Raw genomic sequence first — 19886 nt, 5'->3', positions numbered from 1 at the left:
GAATGAGCTGCCAGAGGAAGTGGTAGAGGCAGGTACAGTTGCAACATTTAAAAGGCATCTGGACAGATACATGGATAGGAAAGGTTTAGAGGGATATGGGCCAATTGCAGGAAACTGGGACTTAGTTCAGTTTAGGAAACCTGGTTGGTATGGACCAACTGGGCTGAAGGGCCCGTTTCCCGCCCTGTATGACTCTATCACCCTATAGCTTGCATTACGTGGAAAGATCTGTCAGAAAGCAAGTTTCTCTCATCAAACATAGTCTAATACAGTACAGCTGGTTAAATCATTGATGTTCAGGTTGCTATGTCTACTGTTGTTGTGTGTTTCTACATCATCCTAGTAGGGAACCATTGTAGCAACATGGCATTAGCTCATAGACCCTGTCCCTCTGTAGGGCGGAGAGATCCCAGTCTACCCACTGTGTGTCTGGTCAGAACATTATAAACCTTTCTCTCTCGCCACCCTCTAAAGTTGAGAATCATTGTGTATTGTAGCTAGTTTAGATGTTCACCTTAAATGCTGTACTACAAACTTCCTCTGCAAGGGAATTCTAACCCTCCATCTCTCGTTTCCTGATTTCATTGCAGGTGACAAGGCCATGTAGCTACAACCGAAAGTCCCACTTTGATGTTGAGGAGGAACATGTTGAGAAGATGGAAATCAGGTGAGGAGGTTTGCTGGAAGCTGAGTCTGCTGTCAAATAACATAGTTGGTTCCCAGATTAACTTAAAAAATGCACGCATTTATTCCTGTGCAGGCAAAACTATGACATTGATTGAACACTTTGTGGTGTGATTCATTTGTACGGGTTCATGTCGGCTTTGCAGTAGGAACTAGTCACATCATTGTAAATGGGGCTTCTCTTTCACACTCTCTGCTCATGTTGGATTAATTCCACTGACCTATACTAACACCTCATTTTATCCAATACAACATGCTGTCAGCTTTTTGACCCTGCTAAATGTTCCCTTGCCTTTTGTACATCTCCTGACACAGCCCTATTCCTCAGCATTATGAAAATCTCAGTCTCAAAGCTTTGTTCAAGCAGAGTCCATCAATTATCTTAGAAGGGAGTCAGATAGTTGCTTGTAAGATGGAGGTGCAGTGTGACTGAAGATGTGGACATTTATGGAAGGTTTGTGCAATGATTTGATCTGCCAAAAAAAAATCGTCACTATTGCAAAAGAAAGATTGTAAGAGCTTTGGAGAATGAGCAACAGGATGTGATTAGACAGATGTGCTTCAGCAAATGCCGTTGAAGAGGTTAATGTTCATGTTACATTGGCTCCACCCAGTTGACTGATGTCTGTGACTTGAGACAAGCAGTTCTACTCTAGCTTTCAGCAGGAGCAGATATATCTGTACCAGCTCCCTAAGGTCTGAGTAATTATCCCTGGCCAAATAGGTAATTGTATGATGCAATAAGCCTTTTTTTAAAATCCAAGAACAGTGTCTCATCCACACCAGTGCGATTTTGCTGCTTAATCAATTGAAAGGACCGTTTCAAAACACAAGCTGATTGGTGATGGTGAACTAACTCAATGTTAAGAGAAGTGAAAATCATCATACTCCCAGAGGACCATAGGGCTGCTCTCTCATTAGAGAGAAGTAACTCATCCTGAGTTTAACCTTAGGGTCACTAAACCTCAGCTGAGGGCTGAGGTGGAGAAAGTAGGGCCTTCATGGTGACCTCAGCCAGTATGGGAACTGACCCTTCAGTGCTGGCATCACTGTGCATCACAAATTGACCGTCCAGCCCAATGAGCTAACCATTAATCCTTACCCTTAATTACCCCCACCACTTCCTGGTACAGAGGCAAAGTACCAGGCGTCGTCATTTGGGAAAGTACCACAACTGGATGGGATAGGCAAGGATGTGGGGAGTGAGGAGGGGGGATGGTATCACACTGGAGCTGATATTACAGGGTATATGAAATGAGCATCAGAGTGAAGTTAGACCATGTGGAATATTAAAGGATGTGGGAAGTAAGGGGAAGAATAGCAATGGACTGCGTGTAACGTGAAACATTGTGGAAGTAAGAGAATGTGTAGGGTTAGACTGGAAATGAAAGGGGAGAATGGGATTAGCTTTGATGGGATATCAGAGTACATGAGAGTAATGAAGAGAGAGGTATTAAGCTGAGTGGCCTGTGTGGGGAATAGTCCTTGCACAGGAATGTAGGCATTAGCGGATGTTTTAAAAATAAAGGTTTATACCATTGTCTACCCTCCTAGTCATCGCAATAATGGAATTGAGGACTAATCACAATGACCACGGTCTATTAGTCAATCTCTTATCAATAAACCAACCCAGGCATGAGGTGAGGAATTCACATTTAGTGGATCTATTGCTTGTAAAAACAATCTGACGGCATCATCATCACTTTTATCAAGGCAAGATTTTTATTTCCAAGTAAGGCAACCATTGTACAGTTATACTCTTGTATTAAATATGAGATCTATATTTATTAAGGTCCATATTAGTCTGCTACCATCCCATAATAAACAATGGGGCTTAAAGTTCTTTGATAGTATGTGACATCTTTTGCCTCTACTAAGAGATGGAATGTTTTTTTTCTAGGATTGACCTTTGGAATGCCAGTAACTTAAAGTTTGGTGATGAATTTCTTGGAGAACTACGTCTCCCTTTGAAGATTTTAAAACAGTCTTCATCCCATCAAGCATGGTAATTGAGAGCTCATTCAGTTCAATAATGCCCTTTTTTAAAAGGTATAGACTGAACAACAATCTGCACCTTGAACTTTCCTTCAAATGTTGAGTTGTTTGCCTTAATGTGGGTGTGCTGCCAACTGCAAGTGGTGAAAATGTCGCTGGTTTCTGAGTCTACAGTTGGGTGACTTGAGCCACATCTGGTTGGCACGCAAGGGAAGGACAGATGCACAGAACCATTCTTGAGCCACATGTCAAAGCATCACATCACCAGAATGTTTGTAAGGTGCTGCACTTGCCGAGTTTCAATGGCCCACACGTTTCCCTGCTACTCTAAGGGGTCATTTTATTCCATTTCACCATTGTGCAACTTGACTGCATAAACAGCAGCATCGTTCTTGATGCAGCAACTGATTGAATAGGCAATTACTTACATCCTATTCTACTGACTGCCATAAGACAATTTCCCTATATGCAAAAATTAAGCGGATTGTTTATAGCTATGATCTTTCAAAATATCTACATTCTACAATGCACATTAAGCCAGAATTTATTGTATTCGATGAACCCTCTGGTGAATTTGCCTTTTGAATAACAGGAGTCAGCAAGTCAGCTCCTCAGGCTGCTCTGCCATTGGATATAATCTGACTGATCTCACCTTGTCCTCAACTCCACTTTCTCGCCCGTTCTCCATAAACCTTCAACCCACTGGTATTTGAAAATCTGTCGAACTCCTCAAATTTACTCAATGTTCAAAATAAGTGGATCATAGATTGATAGGCCTGCAGTGTGGGACCAGGCCATTCGGCCCATCTAGTCCACAACGACCCTCCAAAGAGCATTCTACCCAGACCCACCCCATCTCTCTGACCCCACATTTCCCTGTGGCTAATCCACCTTAACCTGCGCGTCTTTGGACTGTAGGAAGAAACCGGAGCACCTGAAGGAAACCCCACAGGGAGAATGTGCAAACTCCATAGAGATAGTCACCCGAGGGTGGAATCAATCCTGGGTCCCAGGCGCTATGAGGCAGCAGTACTAACCACTGAGCCACTGTCTCAAACATAGTGACTTCAAGCCATCTGCTATGATGGAATTCAAACTCCTGTTCCCAGAGGATTCTGCACTCTGGATTATTGATCGGATGACATGACTGCAATGCTACAGTGTCCCCTACTTCTGCACAGTAACATGCTGCAGGTGGGAAATGACAAGAGCACAGCTCTCTCCACAAAGCATCTGGGATCTGCAAGACCAGTTTGAGCAACTGTGAACCTGTTAAACCAGTTTGAAGAATTGTTAATGAATGGTGCAGTCACAGCAGGAAGGGTAGGTTAGAATACTGATCTTATCTTAGATCAGGAGACAGTGACATAGAGAGAGAGGGAGAGTGAGGAGGTGGAAAAGTTTTATGTTTCTTTTGAATCTTCTATTGCAATTGAAAGGTGAAGAAATGAAACTCCACTTTTATAAAAGTTAATTTTCAGCATCAAAGTGATTGTTTGGGATTTGTCACAGCCTTAACAAGAATATGTAGACTCAAATAGAAAACTCAAACTTCCGTGATGGTTTTACTCTGTATTTCGAATGCAAATATAGCTGTTCCTACTTTTTAACGCAGTTACAGCTCACAGTTACTTTCACTGGTTAAAGGTGGAGTGAGGCAGCTTGACACTAACTTATAGGTTTTTTTAATTTAGCCGTGCATTGAAGCTCAGCTGAAGTTGCTTTTGATTCGTACATAGTTAACGTTGATTACTATTAACCTCACCATTATTTTTAACGTGAACTTGGAGTCAGTTTCTATCAGGAAAAATTGTGACACCCTGTCGCCTGGATTTCAAGGCACTATCCCACAGCATGCTGGTGGATGACGGTGGATTGATGGACATACGTAGGAGAAAGTGAGGACTGCAGATGCTGGAGATCAGAGTCAAAACATGTGGTGCTGGAAAAGCACAGCAGGTCAGGCAGCATCCGAGGAGCAGGAGAATCGGCATTTCAAGAATCACATTCCCGATGAAGAGCTTCCGCGCTGCTCCTCGGATGCTGCCTGATTGGCTGTGCTGTTCCAACGCCACACTTTTTGATGCATATACCTATCATGTACCTTATAAACTTTAAGGAAGAAAGCTGCAAGAAAGTTTATGACACACTGCTGCCAGGCCCGTGTGCCTCCCACAGCAGACTCAATCGGGTTTGCATTTCCTCCCTTTTCACACAGGAATGCAATACAGTGGTTAAACAAAAGTAGCTTACATTACAAATAAAGCCACATGGAGTGTAGTAAAAAAAATAGTTACACAAAGAGCCTGTTAATAAAAAAATCCACATTGCACAGCCTTAAATGCATCATGTTGACATTGGGAAAGAATTTGTTAGCATGTCTTCACATACGAAGTGTAGAAATCCAGCAATGTGTGCCATCAACAAGATGCACTGCAGAAATACAGCACAGATCCTTGGTCTCACCTTCCAAACCCACAACCACTTCCATCTAGGACAAGTGTAGCAGATATATGGAAACACCATCTCCTGCAAGTTCTCCACCAAGCCAGTCACCATCCTGACTTGGAAATGTATCGCTGTTCCTTCAATGTCACTGGGTCAAAATCCTGAAATTCTCTCCCTCAGGACATTGCGCATTTACCTAAACACAAGGACTGCAGCCATTCAAAAGACAGCTCAGCATCACCTACTCAAGGGCAAGTAGGGGACAGACAATAAATGCTGACCAGCACATGTCCTACAAGTAAATAAAATGAACTTCCTTTAAAATTCACATGTAGGTAGACCAGGGAAGGATGGCAAAAGAAAGGGGATTACAATATGGGAAATTGTCCATAGACACCATGAAACTAGCTTTCAATTCCAGACTTTATCAACAAATTTAAATTTCAACATTTTGGTGCATAGGGATTTGAACCTAAGCACCCAAAGAATGGGGCCAGTGACATCACTGCTACATAACAGTCTCCCCAGCTGTTTCAGATCAAATCCTCTGTTTGTGCTCCATTAGCTCCTCCCACCTCCTGGATGGCATGTAAAGATGCTACCAATGAGCCTCATATACCCGTGTTAGAGAGAGGAAGGACAGATTGGATACTTCCTCTGGAATTGCAATCCAGCAAGTTCTGGATGGGAGTGCACAGAACATGTGCATACTGACAGAATAATTAAATTGAGCATCTGTATAGTGGTCACCTTATTTAATTTGCTCTTGCATAAATTTGTAAGTAGGAAGAGAGCTCTTCGTGGGTCATAATAACGATCCTGTTAACAATGGTCCGTATTCTGGTGTGAATTGTCTACTAATCAGGGGATGAAGAGAGATGGCAGGACTCCTGAATCTCCAGAACTTGGTGGTCAGATTATACCTCCTTCCAGTTTATTTCACACCAATGGCAGCCCACCCTCAAATTCCTTAATAATTTTAAAAACTTCCTAGATTAGCACATTAATTGCTTGTTAAACGCACCACAGAAAGCCTGGGCTGGTAATTTACAGCAGAAGGAGCTCTTTATCAACAATTTCATTTTATTTTTTGGAATTATGTGCTTTCATGGTGAATGCCACACTAATTGACCAAGTGTTTTTTGTAATGCAACTCCATCTCTCTGACCTAGAAGGGGAACAGTTTTCAGTGGAAGTCCCTTTCCTGCGGCCAGTAAACTTTTACTTTGAGATATTTTTTTAAAAAGCTTTTATTTTCCTGTTTTCTCTCTCTCTCCCCTTAATTCTCCCTCTTTGGGGTGAATTGTCCAGACTGGAGCTGGAGGGAGGAGGGGACGGGTGGTGGAGGGGAGGGGGAGCAGTGTTGGGGGCGTCTGGAAAATTCTTCAGGTGGGTTGGGCACTGCCCTTCTGCCCATCTTTGAGCTACCTGCAATGTTCCATGGAGCAGTACGGGACAGTTGAGGGCTGCTTCCTGCCTGGTGTAAGTTCTGTGACTGATCGGAGGATTTCAGAGGTGGCTGATGGGAAGGGGAAGTAGGCAACTCCCTTGAGGGTATAAGCAAATGTTTAATGTTTTTGAGTTATTTATAAGCACATATATCTCGAAAAAGTGTTTTGTCGCCACAATCTGGCACCATTTTGAGTTACAAAAAGAACTTTGATAAATAGAGATGATTTATATTTATGTTGAGATGTCTGTGATGAGGAAAATTAACAAGTTCCTTTCTTGCTGTTGTATGTTGCAGGTATTTCCTTCAGCCCAGAGATAATGGCAAGCCAAATAAACCTGTTGATTTGGGTTCTTTGCGGCTAAACGTTGTTTACACTGAGGACCATGTTTTCCCTTCTCAATATTACGACCCCTTGAGGGATCTTTTATTAAAATCAGCAGATGTTGAGGTAGGGTTGTGTACTCTGACGTTCAATCTTATGCGAGATCTAACCTAACTTTAACCTTAAGATTAGGATCTAATTTAACTCTCAAACTGACGCTAATCCTAACCCCAATCCCAAATTGAGGGCTAACATTCTTGGGAGACTGTATTCAAACTCATTGAAATAAACCGAACTTGCAAAACGAGAATACAGACACCAGAGAGAACAAACAGCCTCCCATTTGCACCCATTCATGACCCGAACACCTGAAAGATGGTCTTGTAACACATGTGGGGTGATTGTTCAAACCTTGTGTTCCCAGTGAGCACAGGTTGGAGCTCAGTAGATTTCCACTTCACAGTCTGTGTCAGGAACTGAGTTACCATGAAAGTGACACACCCCTTCCCATACCCCAAACCGCCCCCACCTCAGTCACCATTTCGCCTCTCCACCAGCTATCATACCCACCCACCTCTCTCCATTAGCTCCTCCCCCACCTCTCTCCATTAGCTCCTCCCCCACCTCTCTCCATTAGCTCCTCCCAGACTGAGCTGAAAGTCCAGTTGGCACATCTGCAGAATTTCCTTCAACTTCTGGAACTGAAAACAAAAGCAAAACGGAATTTTATTTTAAAAAAATAAGCTAAAAGTGCTCGAAAAACTCCATGGGTCTGTCAGGAGAGAAACCGAGTCAGGAAGGAAGATTTGTGTTCCTCCATCAAAACTGTAAGAGGTTTGAGATTTTGACAGGTTTTGAGAAGGTATCTGGTTGGGTACACGACTAAGGAGGGTTCAGAGGGAAATGGGCCAAATGCTGGCAAATGGGTTGAGATTAATTTCGGATATCTCGTTGGCATGGACGAGTTGGACCGGAGGGTCTGATTCCAGCTGTATGACTCCCTAACTGCAGATCCAGGTAAGTGGGTGCTGGGGAGAGACCAAATGTCAGAAGGGATGGAGGTGCTAGATGAGGGAGATGGTAATAAAGGAACGAACAAGTATGGGTCTCAGGGAAGGTGCCATTGTTAGCAGCAGAATCCCAAGAGGACATGATGTTTGAAAGAGGGGATGGTTTCTGTAGATCGGGGACATTGGGGAGGGTGGGTCAACAAGGAAGGGGTGTATGCCAAACCTCCGTTCGTAAAGAGTGTTTTAAGAGAGGATCCCACTCTCGCACACCCCTCCCAACCAAACCACTTGCCACCCCACCCCCTCTACTCCCCATTTCCAGCTTTCCTTATAAAGCCCTGCCATTACAGTATCCTTTTCCCATCTCCATCCCTGAAACTGGAGTATGACCAGCCTAGGACGAGGCAAACTACTGGGGACAGGTTATAGTGGCGCTGTTTTAAACAGGGTTGTGAAGGGGGCGGTGGGGGGGTTTGCAAACTGCCCGAAGAAAGCAGCCTACATGGATTTCACTGAACTTTAAGGCCTTAACAGACCAAAACATTGCAAATTATTTGTGGACAATTTGCAGTCATGAATTTAGAGTTGAATCAGATTCACAAAGGAAAATGAGCTCCTTCTGTTACTGGTTGCAACTTTTTGGGAATGCCAAATTGTTTTTGAGATCATGATTTGGAGATGCCGGTGTTGGACTGGGGTGGACAAAGTTAAAAATCATACAACACCAGGTTATAGTCCAACAGGTTTAATTGGAAGCACTAGCTTTCGGAGCGACGCTCCTTCACTACCACCTGATGAAGGAGCGTCGCTCTGAAAGCTAGTGCTTCCAATTAACCTGTTGGACTATAACCTGGTGTTGTGTGATTTTTATCTTTTTGAGGTGACATTGTTGTAGGGAATTACCAGGCAGTTACACAGCGCATTGCTGCCCCCTTCTGTTGATTTAATGTTACTGTATCATCTGGAAACCACTGTCAAAGCAAAATCATACGATTTAAAAAAAGGACAAATTTAAAAATCACACAACACCGAGTTATAGTCCAACAGGTTTATTTGGAGGGACTAGCTTTCAGAGCTTTCACAAGCAGTGAAGCACTCCCTGATGAAGGAGCAGCACTCTGAAAGCTAGTGCTTCCAAATAAACCTGTTGGACTATAACCTGGTGTGTTATTTTTAACTTTGTCCACCCCGGTTCCAATCATTTAAAAAAGGAGTTAGATTGGTATTTGGACATGAAAAGGCTTGGAGGAGGTGAAGCGCAGGGATCGACATGAAAGCCAACAACTGAAGAGATAGCACAGATGTGACGGGCCAATTGACCTCCCTGTCAGTAGTGGTGATGTCATCCCTTTTCTGAACTGAAGGGGAGAGAATCCTGACATTTCCCATTCTTCTTTCAGAGATGAGAGCAGGGTGACCGTTTTCTTGTGCATGGAGTAATGCTGATGCTGTCCCTGTTTACTCTCCACAGCCAGTTTCTGCATCAGCTGCTCACATGCTGGGCGAAGTGTGTCGGGAGAAACAGGAAGCTGCTGTCCCCCTGGTCAGACTCTTCTTGCATTACGGCAAGATTGTCCCCTTTATCAGCGCGATAGCAAATGCTGAAATAAACAGGACCCTGTGAGTAAACATTTTATTTTAGAAACGTCATCTCACTGATTCTGAGTATTGTTGATAGAATTACGCCAACTGCTTTTCCTGCTTCCTTCCCTCCTCACTTGGTGTCACCTACACGGGCTCACGTTCCAGCGAAGCCTCCAATCTCAACTTGTTTTGTTCCGACAGGGGTGGGGAGATGGGAACAAGCTCCCCTCTGTCCACCCCCCCTCCCCGATTGGCACAACAAAATGTTTCAAGACCTTTTCAGCATGTAGCATGGGAAATCATGAAGGTGTAGCGTAAACACAAGTTTTTAGTTCCATAAAGGCAACAAGACAAGTGGACGGGTTAGTTAGCAAGGCATAAGGGATACTTGCTCTTCTTAGTTGAGATAAGGACTACAAAAGCATGGAGCTTATGATGGAGCTGTTTTGAACATTGGTCAGGCCACAGATGGAATACTGCACATTGTTCTGGTAGCCACATGAAAGGAGGGATGTTATTGTACAGCAGAGGTGTACAGGACATTATCTGGCCTGGAGTGATTTAGCTATGAAGACAGAGCTAATAGGCTGGGGTTGTTTTCCTTACAGCAGAGAAAGCTGGAGGGGGAGCCTGACTGAAGTGTAAATAATTATGAGGAAAGTAGATAGGGAAGAAGCTTCTCCCCTTAGTAGAGGGGTCAATTACCGGGCTGGTGGGGGGCATTCCTGATGAAGAGCTTGTGTCCGAAACGTCGACTCTCCTGCTCCTCGGATGCTGCCTGACCTGTTGTGCTTTTCCAGTGCCACACTTTTCGACTCTGACTCTACAGCATCTGCAATCCTCACTTTCTCCTAATAACCAGGGGGCATTGGGTTAAGGCAAATAGCAGGAGGTTTAGAGGGGGGTGAAGGAGCACTTTGCTTTCACTCAGAGGGTGGCGGATATCTGGAACTCACAACCGAAAAGGGAACCATCACAATATTTCAGAAGTATTGAGATGAACACCTGAAATGCTGTAATACATAAGGCCATGGGCAAGTGAGAGTTAGTGAGATGACTGGCAATGATGGACCCAAAGGGACTGTTTCCATGCTGCAAAATTTTATAACATGAGCTGGGAGCACTAATGTCAGAGGAACCACACTGAACCCAATGCCAGGTCACTGTTCCTAAACACTCACCTGATTCAGGGCTGTTCTGTTAGTAAACCCTTGTTGTGGAGGTTAGACGGGGGGTGAATGAAGTCAGAAATCACAGGACAACAGTTTATAGTGAAACAGGTTTATTTGTCATCTCTTCATCACTTCACCTAATGAAGGAGCAGTGCTTCGATAGTAAATGATTTCCATTAAACCTGTTGCACTATAACTTGGTGACTTCTAACAATTCCTGAAGAAGGGCTTATGCCTGAAACGTCGAATCTCCTGCTCCTTGGATGCTGCCTGACCTGCTGCGCTTTTCCAGCAACACATTTTCAGCGACCTCTAACTTAGTAAACCCAGCGTATTGAGGTTAACAAACAAAGAGCCTTCATAGGCTGAACATGTTACTGTTGGAGGTGATGCCAATGTTGAGGTCTGTAACACACTGCAAGCAGAGTGAGAAATGTGGAAAATCTCTCGGCAGATTCCTGGTCAGCCAACCAGACACTCGCAGACTCTCAATCATTGTCTCCTTTTGCAAAGCTTTAGTCACTGTGTTCTAGTTTACCAAACTATACAGATTTGTTCCTGTTCAGGGATCCAAACACCATATTCCGAGGGAACTCCTTAACCTCCAAGTGCATCGATGAAACAATGAAACTGGCCGGGAGGCATTACCTGCAGGTCACACTGAAGCCAATTGTTGATGAGGTGAGCAGTATTTGTCAGGGTTAGGGTTTATATTAATCAGATCAAAAAACAGATCACACTCACAATCACTTAAATTTACACACTTAACACTCTCACAGACTCAATTGCATGCATACACGGACCCTCACATACACAGTATCACGCACATTAACTCTCACATTCTCACAAATGCCATGGCTCTCACATTCACACCCTTACACACACACTGTCTCTCACATTCACACTCACTGACAATCTCACACACATACTGATGCTCACGTTCACACATACGCACACACACAGTCTCTCACATTCACACTCACAATCTCACACGCACACTGACTCTCACATTCACACACTCACAAACACACACAGTTTCTCACATTCACACACACTCACACGGACTCTTACATTCACACTCACCAATTCTCACATTTACACACACACTGACTCACATTTACACACATTCACACACTGACACATATGCACTCACACTGTACACTGACACACAGGCTTACACACTGTCACTTTCACACTGACTCTCTCAATCTCACGCTCTCACACTCATACACATTATTTCATATTCTCCCTTTGACTGTCATGTGCTTACAATCACACCTCCACACACTCTTACACTGGATATCACAACTGCATGCAAGCTTACACACGCACACACAGATTGTCACATGTACACTTTTTCACGTGCACGCATTCACACACATGCTGACTCTCAAACACTTGCTGGCACACATTCTCTCACACATCCACACTCAGTGTCTGAGATACATTCTTTCTCACACACACCCAGAACACTCACACGTGTACATTTTCCTGGAAGTCTCCTGTTTTTATCTAGTGTAGTATATTCTATAATTTAGAATTTATAAACCAACTGTAAAATCCTACTGAACGACAATATCTGTTCCTACATGAACAGGAATCAAGGAGTTCCATCCTTAAAGCATCAGCAAAACATTTCAGAATGCTTCTTCATAAAACTGATATTTAGTAGCTACTGGTTGAAGAGATACTCTCGTGCACTAACCTGCACTCTCGCCTTCCTGCATTCATCCCCTTGCACTTACACATTCTTGCAAAGTTTGTTAGAAGATTTGTAGCTCGGGTGCTCATTGTTGTAGTTCTGTTCGCTGAGCTGGGAATTTGTGTTGCAGACGTTTCGTTCCCTGTCTAGGTGACATCCTCAGTGCTTGGGAGCCTCCTGTGAAGCGCTTCTGTGTTGTTTCCTCCGGCATTTATAGTGGTTTGTCTCTGCCGCTTCCGGTTGTCAGTTCCAGCTGTCCGCTGCAGCGGCCCAATGGCCCCAATATACCGACCACATCACAGAAGCGCTTCACAGGAGGCTCCCAAGCACTGAGGATGTCACCTAGACAGGGGACGAAACGTTTGCAACACAGATTCCCAGCTCGGCGAACAAAACCACAACATTCTTCCACACTCACTCCCACATACTCATTCTCACATTCTCACTCTCTGTTTCACATGGGCACACACATTTCAGCTCAGCCATTATTGAGTGGATCTGAATTTGTTATAGATGAACATTTAGGCTCTTTTCATTAAGTTCTGTCTGGATCCAACAGGCTTGTAATGAATCCAATGGAAAGCCAAAGGGAAAGTGTGTTTTATGATGCATCATTTCCAATTTTGCAAAGTCTTGGTTTATAGTGAATTTGTGAATGGTTTATGAGCAAAGGGAAGGTATCAAGATGAAACATTGTGTAAGATCTATTAAACATATTTGAATTATTTAGGTTGACCGACGAGTATAAGTTCAGTTGAATTGTAAAACTTTTTTGACTTCTATTTCATAGATATGTGGAATGCACAAACCTTGTGAGATTGACCCAGTTAAGCTGAAAGATGGTGAAAATCTGGAATCTAACATGGTAAGGCTCTTCAATGTTTGCAATCAACAGTATGTGATTTCTGTTTCATTAGTTTCAGTGTTTGAGTGCCACCTCTGATTTCATTACAGGACAACCTCAGGCAATATGTCGAAAGAATTTTCAACGTCATTACCAAGTCTGGTATGAGTTGTCCCACAGTCATGTCTGACATCTTTTTCTCACTGAGAGAATCTGCTGCAAAGAGATTTCAAGGTAAAGTGACCCATTCTGTCTACTCCAACGTTCAGCACCATTTGCAATTCCTCAAACATCGAAGTGCTCCATGTCAATATGCAGCAAGACCTGGATAATATTTATTCTGGGTCAGTAAGTAACAAATAATATTTATCAAATGCAAGTTCCAATCAAAGATCATCTTCAACATTGAGAATGGGTATAGGATATAAACAGGCAAGGGAAAGAGTTAAGTTCTGAGTTAAGAGGTTCAGCTGAGCAAGACTCTGATCAGATAAGAACTTACAGTTATCAATGAGGTGCTGGAGGCAAAGGTAATGAGTTAACAAAGTGGAAAAGCAGTCACTAAGTAGAGCCATTTAACAATGTTGGAAGTATTCCGTGTGCAAGGTCAGCTAAAAAGGGGAAAAGTATCCATTGTATGAATCCAGTTAACAGGGTTAAGAACATTCATTGTATAACAGTAAAGGGCTTGGTCTCTGCTATTGATACTAGTTGATTGTAATTGTTGCCCAGTTAGTATGTATGTTGCCTTATCTGATGCTCCTCCCTGTAAAATGACTACATAGTTCTTTGAGAAACTGCTGCTCCAGAAAAGACCGTGAACTCAGGTCTGTGTGCACATGGGCCATTGTTCTCTCTCCTTCCAGGGCCCGGAATAAAGATGGAGGTAAAACTACATAGTATCTCTGAGCATTTTGCTTCGACTGGGGGTGGGGAGGGGGGAACAGGATGACATCAATAGTGACTCTGACCATTCAATGGCACCACCATTGTTGAATTCCCCCATTAACAACATCCTGGATGTTACCATTGACAAAACCCAAAACGGACCAGCCATATAGACTGTGCGCCAAAAGAGTAGGGTCAGAGGCTGGGAGTCTTGAGGTGAGTAACTCACCTTCTGACTCTGCTAAGTCTGTCCACCATCTACAAGGGACAAGTCAGGAGTCCGATGGAATACTCCGTACTTGCCTGGATGAGTGCAGCTCCAACAACACTCAAGAAGCTTGACTTCAACACTTGATTGACACCCCATCACCACCACTGCACAGTGACAGCAGTGTGTACCATCCACAGGATGTATTTCAGCAACTCACCAGAGCTCTTTCAGCAGCACCTTCTAAACCCGTGACTATTTTCATTTAGAACGACAAGGGCAGCACATACATGGGAATACTGTCACCTACAAGTTCCCCGCTAAGATATATGCCATGTTGATTTGGAACTATATCACCTCTCCTTCACTGTTGTGGGATCAAATTCTCAAATTCCCTCCCAAGCAGCAGTGTACCCACACCACACAGACTGCAGCAGTTCAAGAAAGTAGCTCACCAACACATTCTTAAGGACACTTAGGGACGGGCAATAATTGATTAGCTTACCCAGTAATCTCAGCATCCTACGAATGAATTAAAAAAAAACTCCAGCCGATGGCTGAGATGAGATTGAACTTGTAACAAATTGTGGCCTCACAGCGCTGGATATCTTAGTTTGACCAGATTTGGAGCACACTGTATATTAGAAATAGCATATTGAGCCACTAGCGGAGATGCAGTGAAAATTTACAAGGATGTATCAAAAAAGCTCTTTAACCAGAGAGTGGTGGGATTGTGGAAGTCGCTACCACAGGATAAAGGTGACTGGATGTAAGCAGAGGTTATATAAATGCATTATTTCAAAGGAAATAGAAGAATGTACTGATAGACTGAAATGACAGAGAAGCAGGGGAGGCTGATGTGCAGCACATAGAGCAGCATGGATTGGTTGGACCAAATAGATCTGGCTGTAGGTTCCACAACACTAGATGTGTAGAAGCCTATTTTGGTCTTTTTCATCCTCATTCCAATAACGGAATTAGATGTAAGGATTCTCTTGGTGCAGCATGAAGGGAACTCTCCATGTCCTGGCCAATATTTCACCGTCAAAAAATAGGAAATGTTCAGCCAGTGCGTTGTTTGGTATTTGTACATAACTACAACTATTCTCCAGGATTCAGTGAACTAAGCATAAACAACAGCAGTTTGAATTTATATAGCACCTTGGACGTAGTGAAATATCCTCAGGTGCTCCACAGCCAAAGATTGTGGAAGACGATATTTGGACAGCAATCCAAAAGATTGGTCAAACATGTAGCTCTTCAGCAGCATCTTAAAGGAAGTGTGTGAGAGAGAGAGAGGTGGGAAGGTTTCGGAAGGGAATTCTACAACTTAGAGCGCAAGCAGATGAAGGCACAACTTCCCTTGGTCAATCGCTACTATCAGGTTTGCCACAAAGGCTGAAATGACGGGAAGCATAGAGATGTTGGGATGTTGTGTGATATATAATTAGGTGATCTTTTTAGCAGTGAAAGTTTGTCATTCGTGAGGCTGTAGTGTACAATTATCAGATAAAAGAGAATAGCCGCTCAGGTCTCTGCTATTGATACTCGTTAATTGTGATTGTTGCCCAGTTAGTATGTATGTTGCCTTATCTGATGCTCCTCCCTGTAAAATGACTACATAGTTCTGTGAGAAACTGCTGTTCCAGAGAAGACCGTGGTTAATCCTCTTGTGTAAATCTAAGCAGAATTATCTGCAAAGTTGAGAAGGTAACCTGGGTTCTGTTGTTTTCCTAGGTGACGCTGATGTAAGGTACACTGCTGTTAGCAGTTTTATTTTCCTGCGGTTCTTCGCTCCAGCCATCCTTTCACCTAATTTGTTCCAACTTTACCCTCACCATCCGGTAAGTCCAAAATGTGGACTTTGTCACTGTGCAGAACAAACACATCCAGCAGCTGAACTAATGCAATCGTTAGGAACTCATTCTCGAAAATAGGGTACAAAAGGGCAAGTAAACAGAAAGATGAAAATGTTAGTAACACGAGACAGGCTCATTCAACAGCACTGGCCCTTGTGGCATGTAGCAACCTGTCAGTGCTGATTTTACACAGTCACTTTAGTTTCTGAAACTAGTCCTACTTTGCATGTCTTTTTTGTATTTGAATATTGCTGAAAAAAAAGGATATGGTGTGAAGGTTTTCATCTTGCATCCATCAGGACAGATAAAATATCTATATATAGTCACACCTGTCCTCTATGTATAAGGAAAAAACATGCCCAGGATTGCATCTGTTTTGCGTCAATACTAAAAAGCGAAGGAAGTGCAGATGCTGTAAACCAGGGACAAAGATAGAAACCACTGGAAAAGCTCAGCAGGTCGTGCAGCATCAGTGGAGAGAAATCACAGTCAATGTTTCGTGTCAAATGACCCTTCCTCAGAACTGGGGTCAGTAATGCTCTGAGCTACTGTCTGTGCACAACACCCAGCTAAGCTGTTCCCTTTTCTCATACAACACCAATAGTTCCTCACCTTGAAATGTGGCATTCTTGAATCTGTCCTGATGAGTACAAAAGGAAAAAAGCTAGGACAGCGTGCCCCCCCCCCTTCTCACACTCAGATTCTGTACTGCCAAGTAACCTTTCGTATTTGATCAGTATTTATCCAGCTCTTGAATGATTCAATTTTGATCAATTACTTTGACAAAGCATTCCATATTCTGTTCACTCAAGGTTCCAGTTGTAACTCGGTTGGTAACACTTTCAATCCTGTGTCAGAAGGTCCTGAGTTTGAGATGACTCCAGAGATTTGATCACATAATCCAAGCTGACTGAGGGAAAGCTGCATTGTCAGATGTGCAGCTTTCTAATAAGACTTTAAACAGAAACCTCATCATCTTTCTTGGGTGTAGATAAAAGATCCCGCAGCCACTGTTTTGAAGTTCTTCTCATGTCTTGGACAATGATTATCCCTTAATCAACACAATTAAAGCTAATTATTTGGTCAAACATCTGTAACTTGGTGTAAGGTATTTCTCTGCCGTATTTACCTGTATTTAACTTACATCTCATAATTCTCTTCAAGCTGTTGATAAGTGTTCTTGGGTGAAACAAGTAACTTTGAATCGATGGATCTCATGTTGTCCACTACAGCAGGTTTTCCTCACCTCATGTCAGAGACAGAGGTGGATCACTGTGTCAACAATATTTTATCAGAGGGAAGCTAATTACAGTAAGGTAGTGACTACCAAAGTTATCTCCTTTACCTGTAAAGAATTTGTATTCAAATGCAGTTGAGTTATTGTGACTGTGGCTTGCTGAGTTTTGAACATCTTCTTCATCCCAAGTGCTGAAGGATTTCTTCGTTTCCTCTAGGATCCATTAACGGCACGAACACTGACCCTGGTTTCAAAGACCATCCAGACTTTGGGTAGCTTATCCAAATCCAAGTCTGTAAGTCCTCTGATTTACTTATTCCACATTCTGATAAGTGAATGAACTATATTTAATAGTAAAGATAAAGTTGCCATCATTCCAAAGGACCCTAGGGCTGCTCATGTCTTACAGACTGATGACTGTTGGTGAGTTTAACTTGAAGGTCACCACACCTCAAGCGCAGGGTGAGTTTGAGAAGGTGACACCTCCATGGTGGCCTCGTCTGGTGTGGGAATTCAATCCACACCCTTTGGCATCACTGTGCTTCACAAGCCAGCTGCCCAGCTAACTGAGCTAACCAACCCCCATTTAATAGCAACCAGGTCCAGGGCAGTGACCCAAACCCATGCTTCCAGTCGGAAACAAGGTTTAGACGGTGTTTAAGCCAATAGATCGGATATGATGGTGGACTCATTATGCTACTAGACTCACTCAGAGGAAAGAAGGTCAAATCCAATCATGGTGATTGAGAACTTGATTTCAATTTTAAGAATATGACTGCAAATAAGCTCAGAAAATGTAACCAGGTGGTTGTAAAACAGGTTCAGATGAGGCATTCAAGAGAGTTTGGATGATTGTTTGAATAGGAATTATGTGTAAGGGGTATGAGGAAAAGGCAAAGTTTAAAATCACACAACACCAGGATACAGTCCACTCGGTGTATCCGGAAGCACTAGCTTTCGAAGCGCTGCTTCTTAAGAGCCTGGTCTTGTGTGATTTTTAACTTTGTCCACCCCAGTCCAACACCAGCTCCTTCACATCAGGAAAAGGCAGGAAGTTGGCATGAGATAATTCTGCTCATTTGGAGAGTTGAGGCAGCTACAGTACATGCGTGAGCTCCTTTGGCACCACGGCAATAATGTGGAATAAGACAGAAGTCATGAGACTGCAGGACCATTAGAGAAGAGATTCCATTGCTGAATAATGACGATTACTTCACGAAATGTTACAACTTTTCAACTTGAAGCCTTTCACTGTATTTTCCCTTAAAGACAAGTGACAATAAATAATTCATTTCAATTTAAAATTCCGATTGGTAATTCGGACTATCTTAACAAACATTTCAATGCTGCTTGTTTGTTTTCTCATCTTTTCTAAAGACTTCCTTCCGTTGCCTTTATTTAATCTGCAGGCAAGCTTCAAAGAATCCTACATGGCCACATTCTACGAGCACTTTAACGAGCAGAAATATACAGAAGCTGTAAGAAATGTAAGTATCTTCCGGTGATGAGCATTTTGTGGGTTGGGTTTGGGTTTGTGATGGGGCTGGGGTTTGATTTAGGGATTGGAAGTGGCGGGAGGGAGTCAGGATTTGTTTTTGGATTTATGGTTTGTGGTTGTGATTAGACTGAAGGAAACAACAATGATTGTAATGTTATGGATTAATATTTAAAGCTACTTTGTGATGGCCGGGGGAGAGTTGGTTTTGTTATGGCTTATTGGTGGCACAAAGATTTAAGTAATGGCATAGAAATGGATGCAAGTAACTTTATTACTACCTTTTCTGTTTTGAATGAAGTTCCTAGATTTAATCTCCTCATCTGGAAGGAAGGACCATAAAAGCATTGAGCAACCCATTGTATTAAAGGAAGGGTGAGTTTCTGTATTCTCCCATTTTCATATGCAAACATTTTACTGCTCTGCACGTTCACTCCATTTATATTTCCTGTCCATCTTCAACAGAGCAATTAGGATTTTGTTGCTCCTATCAATCTTCACATGAACTAAAGACAGTTATGTTTAATAGATGGATAAACAACGAGAGATTACATTTTGGTAAAACAAACGAGGGCAGGACATGTGCAATTAAAAGTAGAGCCTTGGGTGGTGTTGCAAAACACAGAAACATCGGGGTTCAAGTATAATTCTTTCAAGTATGCGTCATTGGTAGGCAGGAGGCATTTAGCATGCTTGCCTTTATAGCTCAGACCTTTGAGTATAGGGGTTGGGTCGTCATATTGAGGTTGTACAGGATGTTGGTGAGGCAACTTCTGGCGTACTGTGTCCAGTTCTGGTTGCCCTGTTATCAGAAGGATATTATCAAGCTGGAGAGAGTTCAGAAAGGATTTATCAGGATGCTGTTGGCAATGGAGGATTTGAGTTATAAGGGAAGGCTGTGTAGGTTGGCACTTCTTTCACTGAAGTGTAGGAGGTTGAGGGGTGACCTTATAGAGGTTTATAAAATCATGAGAGACGTAGATAA

The 19886-nt window shown here is 42.9% G+C and overlaps 1 protein-coding gene across 2 annotated transcripts in view; it reads left to right on the top strand.

Moving 5' to 3' along the window:
• The window catches only part of rasa3 (RAS p21 protein activator 3), a 192121-nt gene that overhangs the window by 158779 nt on the left and 13456 nt on the right, over nucleotides 1-19886 (top strand). For both annotated transcript variants that reach the window (XM_060825837.1, XM_060825838.1), the window contains exons 8-18: nucleotides 591-667; nucleotides 2585-2689; nucleotides 6875-7028; nucleotides 9384-9532; nucleotides 11235-11349; nucleotides 13161-13235; nucleotides 13325-13448; nucleotides 16048-16154; nucleotides 17624-17701; nucleotides 18816-18893; nucleotides 19203-19276. In XM_060825837.1, coding sequence (XP_060681820.1) covers nucleotides 591-667; nucleotides 2585-2689; nucleotides 6875-7028; nucleotides 9384-9532; nucleotides 11235-11349; nucleotides 13161-13235; nucleotides 13325-13448; nucleotides 16048-16154; nucleotides 17624-17701; nucleotides 18816-18893; nucleotides 19203-19276 — 1136 coding nt within the window. The remainder of the gene's footprint in view (nucleotides 1-590; nucleotides 668-2584; nucleotides 2690-6874; nucleotides 7029-9383; nucleotides 9533-11234; nucleotides 11350-13160; nucleotides 13236-13324; nucleotides 13449-16047; nucleotides 16155-17623; nucleotides 17702-18815; nucleotides 18894-19202; nucleotides 19277-19886) is intronic.

Source organism: Hemiscyllium ocellatum, chromosome 6, assembly GCF_020745735.1.
Source record: "Hemiscyllium ocellatum isolate sHemOce1 chromosome 6, sHemOce1.pat.X.cur, whole genome shotgun sequence".
In the NCBI taxonomy this organism is placed as follows: domain Eukaryota; kingdom Metazoa; phylum Chordata; class Chondrichthyes; order Orectolobiformes; family Hemiscylliidae; genus Hemiscyllium; species Hemiscyllium ocellatum.
Note: the sequence above shows the minus strand (reverse complement) of the source record. Positions and strands in the feature narration are given on the sequence as shown.